Source organism: Chelon labrosus (assembly GCF_963514085.1).
Source record: "Chelon labrosus genome assembly, chromosome: 13".
Lineage (NCBI taxonomy): Eukaryota > Metazoa > Chordata > Actinopteri > Mugiliformes > Mugilidae > Chelon > Chelon labrosus.
The window spans coordinates 6,477,200-6,487,678 of NC_140346.1; the positions used below are offsets into that span (position 1 = coordinate 6,477,200).

Sequence of the window (10,479 nt, forward strand, 5' to 3'; positions counted from 1 at the left end):
TTTGATGTACTGAACAGCTCATGAAGGATTTTCCCTGCATCTGCAGCTATCCACGTATAAAAAAGACTGCACAGATGACGGCTTTCCGAACATCCGCTGGCATCAAACCGCAGACGCCGGCTTTGTCCCAAACGCCATCTTGAAGAAAACCTTCATGGCTGTGGCTTTGGATTTACCAGATGAGACCTCACCCTACGGCACGTAAGGATCCTTTTCCTTTATTCATAGGTGTGAACATTTTCAAACTTTCACGTCTACTCTGTGATTCCCGCTTGATAGCTCGTGAAAAGATGCAAGGATTATTCACCCGCCTTCAGCTGTGAAGAAAGTCTGCATTTTGTGACCAGTCGGTAACCCCTGCCAGCTTTCATACTGAGCTCATCTGAAACTCATTGATATTCAGGTAGAATGTGGAGGCATAAATAAATAGTGACGGGCCAAGATAAAAGTTAAAGTTTTTTAAACTAACACAACAGGTTTGATCTGAAATCCAAGCTGCTGCTGAGTTTTATTCAGAGCTTTAAATCGCACCTGTTCAAATGCTCCCACTCTTACTTCCAGTTGGGCAGATTTTAAGATCCTTGTAAACGCCTATAAAACTTCACGGTTATGCTGCCAAGACGCAGTGTGTCCCTGGCAGAACTTTAACATCAACAGACTTTCTCTATGTACCATAAGTAAAAAAACAACAACTGGGAAACAGCTTACTGCTGTTACTTGTCTTTAATTTAATAAAAGTCTGCATGATGTGACCTGCTTTTATATTTGATATTTATGAGCAGCTTTTTTTTTTTTTCCCTTTTTGGTCTCACCAACTGCCACACAATTGTGTTTCAGGATCCACCCTAGAGACAAGCAGGATGTTGCTTATAGACTGACACTGGGTGCCAGGGCGGTGGCTTATGATGAGAAGAACGTGTCCTTCCTCGGACCTTTCCCCAGCCAGATCCTGTCCACTCAAACCGATGTCAACATTACCTATGTCAAAATTACCTACGACCAGTCTGTCTCTGTCATGTGGTCCGAAGACATCTTTGAGGTAAGACCCGCTAGCTGGAATAAGAAAAATCCATTTTATAAGAAGAATAAGAAAACCTTTAATAGTCCCACATTTCTGTGAGTTATCTGGGTACTGCTATTGCTGTATTAAACATTAGATGTATCTGATATCTGCTCTCATATTTTCTAAGATAAAATAAGTTCTTGCTCTCATCATCTTGTCTATTTTTTTTTTTTTTTTTTAAATCAAGGTCTGTATCTCAGACATTAAGACTCCATGTGAGCCTTCGTCACACTGGGTTCCAGCTCCTATCGCACAGTGGGAAACAAACAGTGTGCTGTTAACTGCCAAATTCTCTGATCCTCCCAGTGAAGTTGCTGCCGTTCGGTATGCATGGAAAGACTGGCCCTGTAACTTTAAAGCCTGTCCTGTCTACAGCTCCAGTACAGTGTTACCTGCACCTCCTTTTATTATCAATCGCTATCCAGACATAGGAAACATTTGGAAAAGCCTCTGAATCAGATTTGTCTTAAAGCCTCAGCTGATTGGACAGCTAGACTGCTGTAAAAGTGTCCCCAGCATAGACGAAATGGTGGCAACAGCGAATCACTGTATTTGTCAGTTTGTGTTGATTTGCCTTATGTATTTACTTAAATGTCTAACAAATGAAAGTGGGCCTCACAGTGGGCCATACATTCCTCAACATGATGTATAGTCTCAGTCTGGATAATGAGCTTATCTTGACATGCATTTAACCTCCCTGTCTTTCCAGTCAGAGTAGCATCCAGTTAGCTCACTGTAGTGTCACCAGAATGGAAAATAATACCACTCGACTAATGCAGTGTCTCAGGAAGGACTCTGAATTATCTCTATAGATTTTTCAGAAGAAGTTTGGAAATGTTAACTGATGCAAAGGATTATGTGTACTCAACAATGTCATCCGTTTACTGCTGTGTGCTGACAAGTCTTGGGTATATGCACTAGTGTACTTTGAACTAACACAAGTAATTGCTAAATGAATGTAGAAAATCATGACAAAGTGTGTTGTTTTTTCTTTTTGATTTTTATTTTTACAAAACTCTGGGTTTTGAAGTTTACACCAAAAGTAATTTGGACTTCACTCATTTTGCACAAATAAATGACACGCAAACACCTCGGCCTGCCTTCTTGTATTCTGTCATAATCGGCGCTTCAAAGTAAAACAGAAATAAATAACGTTATTGTATAATTTGGAAAGATTAAACGAAATGTTTTGTTGTGGCAAATGGGGAGAAAGCGTATTGATTTTTAATTTTTTTTATGTAATCCCCATTTAGTCTTTAAGGTAATTCAATATTAAATGTTTTGAGACGTTTAAAGACAGTAAAAAAAAAAAAAAATTGAACTAACTCACCAGCCAAATCCAGTAAATTAGCATCAACCATGATAGCACGCACCTTCAATAATGATATCCAAAAAGGTTAGTTTTTTTTTTGTTTTGTTTTTTAAACCTTTTTGGATATACCATGACCTGGATGACTGAGAACCTTCACAGACATCTTCAATAATGACGCAAAAAAACATTTAGATTTGAGATACTTAAACATACGCTGCTATTAGAAGACTGTATGCTTTGTACATAAGAGTAAAAGATCACCATGATCAGGTACTGTATGACCTTGGCTTCAGAGGTGCAGAATCTCACGAGCTGAAGTATGAGGTAGAGGGCTTCATGGTGGAGGGGGTCAGGTGGTGCTGATGAGAGGAGCTAGGAGACGGCGGTGTCTGTTCTGAAGATGGGGAAGGAAGAGAGTGGCTGTCAGCATCATGCTGAGTAATCATCATGCCAGTGTTAGGAGATCGGAGAGATAACAAAAATAGGCTGCACTTCTGCTTTGAAGTTTTGACACTACAGTAATGTGACTGGTGTAGTACATTTTTTTTTCAGCTTACATAGCCACTTTCATTTGCAATATATTATTTACACCAGAGGGCTGCAGGAGCAGTGGGTGGGGTAAGGGGGGTTATTTACGCAAACTCCCGCAGAGCAAAGTGCAACTGAGCGGCTCCACTGCTCTGCTCTGACATTTTGACAGCAGTTGTTGAGGAATAGGTTTTTCATTTGAGTCCCCACCAGGGGATTCTAACTTACTCGCCACCTACTCACTATAAAGTAAGCCCAGCTTTTAAAGGTGTTTCTATGGACTGCATGAACACAGTCAGTGTTAATGGAACCCTACATTACATGAACGTAAAATGTTCACCCTGTAAACCGATAAAAGACAGAGATCAAATGCGCTGCAGCCAAAAGATGGTGCTCGGAAGGAAAATGCTACGTTTAAGACACCTGTGATGTGCTCCGTCTTGATGTTCTCATCAAAGCCTTGATGCCTCTGGTAGGCTTCAAAGTTGATGGAGGCGTCATCCTCCGACAGGCTGTGGGAGACCTGGCCATCACCGGGGCGACACACCTCAAAACGAATCCATCTGTAGCTGAATGAACAATGTAAAAAAATAAACGAATAAATCACAGAACAAAAGACACCATTTCTAAAGAAACCTGGTGATTGCAAGCTCACTCGAACTACATATGAAGGGTATTTAATTTAATTGGATCTCCTGTTAGCATACATGAATACAGCATGAACCTGGTTTCATACTAAATAATTCAGATTCTAAATGAATAACTGCAGAAGTGAGCATTTTTTCATGTTATGCCTGACCATATTTCTTAGAAATAATCTTAATCATCATATAATCCTCTCAGTGAAGAAAAACAAGTTTAAAATGCTTCAGAGTATAAGATAAATGCTTAAGTTTGTATGGTAACTTGTTCCTAACAGGTTCTTGACATGAACATTACCTACAGTATGATCCTGTTTTTGTAATGACACTGGACTCTGATAATTGCTTGGGTCCTCTGGTTTTCCAACTATACATTTAGTTTAAAAAGAGTTAATTCTTTAATCATAATCTGCAAGTCACAAAAGTTTTCAAAGTGCATGCTGTGTACTACTAATGATGCTAATCCATAATGAGGGAGCAGAATAAACTTACTTGCTACATTTGCGAGCTCCAGGACAACTCTGGATGAGATTCTGGATGGTGGGGTGAGAGAAGCCGAAGAAGTCTGCTCCTGATGGCACAATCGGTGCCACAGACTTGGAACTAAGAGAAGGACGCGTTGAAGTTCATTGTTATATTAAAATTGAATTAGCTACTGACATTACTTGTCCTTAATATGTGGTGGTCTTTTGCAACACTAACACTAAACCCCAGAACCGAGAAGCTTGTTCATTTGCAGTATAACATCAATCAATCCAAGCCCCTGAGGTGAATGTTACCTGACAGATGCGATGGCTTTCAGTAGATTAGAGTGGCACGTCAGGGCGGAGGAGGCTACGATGGCATTCTGAGGATCTTCTTCGGGTACAATCTCAAACTGGGGGTGGGACGAACGCAAACAATTAAAGTAACATATAATAAAACCCCATTTCAGTTAAATATTCAAAATAATTTAATATACAATTTTAAAAAATCCAAATTCATTTCTAATGTATTGCTTTAGTTTGTTCACTTTTATATTAGCAGACTGAACATCATTTACAATATACATAAATACTACAGTATGACTGATGGGAAACACTGGTCTGTATGTGTACCTGTGGACCTGTTCCCCCATCCTTGATTTGGCAGGTGTAGAGGCACTGCAGGTCGGGGTTTTTCATGCTGGCAAAGATGCGTGTGCTGCAGAAGCCCACTGGGTAGATGGCACACTCGTCATGGAACAGCATTCTGTCAGTGATAATCTGGAGAGCAGACAAAAGTTTACTTGGGTGAAGGCTTTATTTTATCAATGTTTTGTCATTTTTTTTTTTGTTTTGTTTTTTATTATCAACCATGACCCAAAGCCTATGGCGCTCAGTCTAAAGGTAGGAACACAACAAGCCGACGTCAAAGAACTACCGACAACGTAGGCTGACTGTGGCGTCACCTTGTTTGTGTCAGGGTCATAAATTTGCACTTGAACAAAGACTACGCCCAACACCTGCTTGGAAGGAAATATCTCTTCATACCAGCAGGTCTCAGTGGTTTGTCATTCAAAAGGGAAAACAGCAACTATTAGTTGGGAGGTTAAGATACTAAGAGGAGCCACCAATAATTAGCCTGGAGTGCAAACAAACTTCCCTGCCCACAACTTTTTTTGAAAACTGGCTTGGAGTGACTCCATTAGGAACTGATTATGCTCCAGCAAGATCTGCTTGGCTTGGGTGGACTTCATGTGGTGATGGACAGAAGAGTGGTGTAGAATTAAATCCATTTACAACAAAATGGCTCCGACTGCTTGCAGGACTTTCCAATTGCATCTGGCCGGAAGTATTATTGTCTCTGTAATCCAAATGGCATGTTACCAGGCTACAGTGTGTGCCATTTAAACTATGTCGTTTTGGTACCGTCACTTCCATTTTTCTTTTTGTGCTCTGGTTTTCTCAACAGAACAGCCAGTCAGAGCTTGCCCATTGAATCAACTTGCTGAATCAGCTAAAAAGCCAACGACAAAGCTAAAGCTATGACAGGCTTCGTCTCAGACACTGACCTCTCCCAGACTGTAGACCGTTAAACCTCCCAGGACAATGGGAAAGACGGGACGACCGGATGAGTCGAGAGGGATGGGCTGCACCAGCTTCCGTGAGCCGTCTGCTAGCTTTCTCTTCTTAGACATCTTCTTTGGAACTAAAGGCACAATTTAAGGCAGTCTATCAACACATAATATCACCTAAATCTTACATCTACATAAATGATTGTAACACTTACATTCTTCCTTTCCATTCTCCTTTCCACGTTCTTTCCTTTCCTTCTTGGGTTTCTTAAGCAGTCCTTCTTCCCCTGTTGACACTACTGATGTGAGGTTATGGGCTGCAGAGAGGCCTGAAGACCCTGCAGGACCTGAGGCCAATGTTGCCGGTGGCACTGGTGGATGAGAGCTTGAGCTGGGTGTAGGCAGCAGCTCGCTCTCTGACACGGACTGGTACTGCAACAATGACTTCAGTAAGAACCTGGAAATAAAAACGAAAAAGCATAATGACATGTGCGCCCACTGGCCACTTTGTTAGTGCAACTGTTCAAGTGCTCATTAAAGCAAATATCTAATCAGCCAATGTGGCTGCCGGTGCCAGTGCAGATGTACTGACGTTATTCATCCAGGAAGCAGCAGTTTAGAATATAAATCCATTCATCCCATGTAAGAATAAAGAAAAAATGACAACACTAGGAAGCACCTTGTTAAACACACAGTAAGTCAGTGTAAGTTTGGGTTTAGTACAGCACCAGTATAGCTCAAATATATACACACCTGCGCTCCTCCTTTGCTCTCAGAAACTTCTCTTCTAAATGAGCAACCTCATCACAGAGAGCTGCATTCTCCTGCAGGTAAAACAACAGTACAACACTGACAGTTAAAAACACTAACATCTTTCCAACTTTGCAGTCACAGTTGATAACTTGACAAACGTCGAGTCCACATATGCATGACGGGCAACAATAATTTATTTCCTTACAAAGATCATTGCACGAGCAGCTTTGCGCAGCCTGAGGTACTTGAGTCTGTACTTCTCGTTCTGGCTTTTTCGTGGACCTCTCTTCATCTTAGCCTTATGTTCAGAGGAACTGGATGGAGATGGGAAGGCAGGCACAGAGGCTCCAGAGCCAGAACTGGAGATGGTATTCTGCTGCGGAGAGCCGAGGAAAGACTGGGCAGTGAATGCCTGCAGGGCCTGCTGTCGCTCCTCATCAGTCTGCGAGGAGACAAAGACAGAGGTCTGTTCACGTGCACCAGGAGGACCCGAGGCTACTGCATGTGTCCACAAAGATGAGATGTAGACGAACAAATAACACTGATGCAGCTTCTACTTAGAGCGCTGTATGACATACAATGAAAGTTACTGAAAAACAAAACCCGCACGCTGTTGGAAACTCACAAAACTGAAATAAAGAAATTATTTCTGCAATGAACTCACCTCAGAAAAATGTGTCTGCAAAAATCTTAATAGTCAAAATTAGTCATCCAACATGGTTCCAAGATTTGCCACGTAGCACTGCATAAACTACTTTAAATTATTAATTATTAATGGTAGTGATTTGTATGAATCCTCACTTCTAGACCCAGATATTGTGTGAAAGACGAAGCTTTGTCCACCAATACTCTGCCATAGAACATCAAGTGATTTTGCTGTATCCTATGAGAAACTTGTTGGTGTTGCATGAAAGTGGCATCAGTGTCCCAGATAACTCACCAGCAGTGCAAAGACTCCATTTCTGTTTTCAATCCTCTTGAATCTCCTGCTGCCTTTTTGTGTCTGAAACATAACGTGAGACTGAGGCCAAATGCACGGGGCTGGAAAGGGTAAGTTTTATTCCGAAAAGCCGGGGGTCAATTTTAGATGAATTCAATTTTTATTAGATGCAGCAAAAATAAAAAAGCTTCTGAGCACAGATCACCGTGTGTTTTAATCACAGAGCAGAGAAATGTCTGCCTCGTTCTAAAATTGTGAAACGAGGTCAAATAAGCAGGATGGGAGAACATGGAGAAATTAAAAGATACTGACAGAAATACAGATGACACACTGAACTAGTGAACATGTAAGTTATCATACTCAACAGCAGAGGTTGCTGTCACCCTGAGTCTCAAACCTCTTGCTTACCTCACGATACATGACGGCTTCCAGGCTTGATTTTGCACTGCCAGGAAGAGAACAAGGTAAGAAGAGACCAAATGTAGATTCAGGAACGAAATTACAAACTATAAAGCAACACAGAGTAGCATGCATACGTCCTCCCTCTTATCATTTACCCAAAGGCAGAAACTATATCTTCTGAAATTCAAGAAAGTGACGCTCTGAGTCCCTATTTCATCTTTTGACTTTTTAAAACAAATAAGCTCAAAAGTTATAAGTAGTCAAATGAGGGGGCTGCTGTACTTGGACTGAACAAGTCCCCTGTCGATTATTCTCTGTTTAATCTCCTTTATGTGCATGGGCCGTCCGGCCTCCTCCAAGACAATCTACGTGGGAGAAAGGAAGAAAAAAAAGCACGCTGGTTATGAAGGTAAAAAAATAAAAAAATCAGTGCACGGCTACAGTGCAGGGTGGAAATGCTGCTACATTAAAATGTCCTGGAGATGTGGCAGATACCTGAGCTGCATCAAGCCAAGTGAGGTTTGGTTTCTCAGCAATTTCACTGGGTGGTTCACTGCAATTAGAAAGAAACGTCAGTATCCTCCAGTGTAAGGTTTGATGGCAAAAGTCTACCGAAAACTACAAAAATGCCACTGAAGTTACTGTCTGAACCACCAAAGGCTGCGAACCAGCCAAATGATACAGTACATCATTACAAAGTAGTTCTGGCCACAGTGTTGTTTAGGAGACTATCTAGTACTAAATCATGTTTTCATATCTGACTTGTATTTTGATTTGATTCTCAGCAAGCAAACACCTTGATCCACTGACTGTCACTTTTACACAGCATCAGCTTTTAATGTTGATGGAATGTTCTCCTTTCATAGCTGTGACCAGTTTCTTCACTAGGCATCTGTAAAAGGGCATTAGATTATTCTTAACAACCTCTCCAGAGTTTCAGCAGTCCCAGACAGACTTGCAATGCTGTCCAGAGCAGGAAACAAAGAGTAGTTCCCCTGTCCATCAGCCTCCATCTCGGACTCAAACGTGTTTAGTGACTCCATGGAAGACAAGGGTGAGTCCTGAGGGGGGAAACGTTAACGAGACGTGCATTAATCCAGTATCTCTCTGTCTACATGTACCTCATTCAATCACTAAGCAACATATGACTGCAACATAGCAAACTCACACACCTGCGTATTCTGTTAAAATCCAACATATGCTAACAGCTGCTAATAGCATCACACGAAGGAGTAAGGGTTAGCTTGAACCAAAGTATGCTTACCTAAATGAAAATGCAGCAAAGCAGCAGACTCAATTCTTTTTAGTTCGTGGTCCTGTCTGGTAGTTTCCGTGTCAACCGGAACCTTCAGTCGTCTGTATCGCTTTGTTTACATCAAAATGGCTACATGCTAAGCTAGCAGCAACCACCGTCTTGCAACTGCGACAATTATATAAACCTCTACGAAGATTAAACATTTTGTGGTCTGCTTGTAGTAGTTATGCATATTTTATATTACCGTAGAAATTAGACTGTATATGATATATGTACCTAAGAGAACAAAATATATGAGCAGAAAGAGGAACAAAAGGCCGTGGACCACACCGAACATTATTACAGGGCGTACTTTTTCCGGATATCCGGTTTTGAGGTGCTCGAAATTGGTAAATATTACCTTACTAATTGTATCATTAGAACGGCAATAAAATGCAGATTTGCAATAATGAGAACAATGTGAAAATGTAAAAGAAAATGTAGTGGTGAATCGAAAAAATACCGTCATAGACAGCAATGGATAAAAATTAAGTAATATAAAAGTAAATTAAATAACTAAATATCTTACTGTAAAGCTGTGACAAGTTTGTGATTGTAGAAGAAATACTATGCTTTATATACCTTACTAGTATCTGGGTCTGTCTCTATGGATATATAGGCTGTTGATCTCACTGAGAGTGTTTTCTGCTTTTAATTTTACAAACTTGTTTTTTTTTCCTCTTGTCCCTTTTGCTGGCGTAAATAATAATAATAATAATAATGCTACCAAAACTTGTCATGACTGAATCTATGAATTGGAGCTTGTTTATACACTTCTTTCAAGAAAGGCATGTTGAGGTACATACCTGATAACTTGTACAGATTTCCATACACACTTCTGATCTGCCTAACTAACTGTTATAAACCTAACTACTTTGGTTTATAACATGGCACTCAGAAAAAAAACTCTTTAAGGTCAAGACAACTCAGAGTTTGGTTTCCTTCATTTTTTAGTTTTTTGCCAACATATGTGTTTCCCAGTAATTTATTTACCAATCTTCATTACCAATCTTAACTAATGGTAATATCAGTGATGGGAATAACGGCGGTAAAATAAACGGCGTTACTAATGGCGGTATTTTTTTCAGTAATGAGTAATCTAACTAATTACTATTTCCTCCGTTACAACGCCGTTACCGTTACCGGCAGTTAAATGTGGTGCGTTACTTGCGCTGTGGAACCTTTGTCTCTCCTTTATGGCAGTGAGATCAGTTACGCAGCACTACTGATGAATGTGTTTGATGTGACTACAGTCTACAGTCGCTCACTCTCTTCTTTTAGTGCTCTCCAGTAAGGAAAAGAATTGTAAACTGTGTTTGACCACACTGTCAATTGCTTTCATTTTTAGATTGTAACCTTTCCTCTGAAAATCAAGACTGTTTTTAACTGATGCATCAGAAACTTTTCCTTGGCATTTCCTAGATTCTATTTCATTGTTCCTGACCGCCAGTAAACAGTAAATAACATAGAAGCTAAGTTACATTCGTAGTCACAGTTTCTGTCACAGGCTC

General features: G+C 40.5%; 2 protein-coding genes across 3 annotated transcripts in view; one reads left to right on the top strand and one right to left on the bottom strand.

The window, feature by feature from the left end:
* The window catches only part of LOC311498538 (sialate O-acetylesterase-like), a 5,001-nt gene extending 2,539 nt beyond the window's left edge, over positions 1-2,462 (top strand). For both annotated transcript variants that reach the window (XM_084559173.1, XM_084559174.1), the window contains exons 8-10: positions 47-201; positions 838-1,039; positions 1,251-2,462. In XM_084559173.1, the coding sequence (XP_084415299.1) occupies positions 47-201; positions 838-1,039; positions 1,251-1,517 (624 nt within the window). In that variant the 3' untranslated portion in view covers positions 1,518-2,462. The remainder of the gene's footprint in view (positions 1-46; positions 202-837; positions 1,040-1,250) is intronic.
* A 143-nt stretch (positions 2,463-2,605) lies between these two features.
* Positions 2,606-9,384, bottom strand: tbrg1 (transforming growth factor beta regulator 1). The gene is made up of 15 exons (XM_084559172.1): positions 8,939-9,384; positions 8,599-8,735; positions 8,170-8,227; positions 7,957-8,039; positions 7,681-7,717; positions 7,273-7,335; positions 6,538-6,774; positions 6,333-6,403; positions 5,795-6,036; positions 5,577-5,713; positions 4,642-4,788; positions 4,324-4,421; positions 4,037-4,147; positions 3,327-3,472; positions 2,606-2,769 (listed from the first exon to the last, which is right to left on the bottom strand). Exons 2-15 carry the CDS (start codon positions 8,715-8,717, stop codon positions 2,681-2,683), a joined length of 1,638 nt encoding a protein of 545 aa, XP_084415298.1. The 5' UTR covers positions 8,718-8,735; positions 8,939-9,384; the 3' UTR covers positions 2,606-2,680.
* Between the last annotated feature and the right edge of the window lie 1,095 nt (positions 9,385-10,479).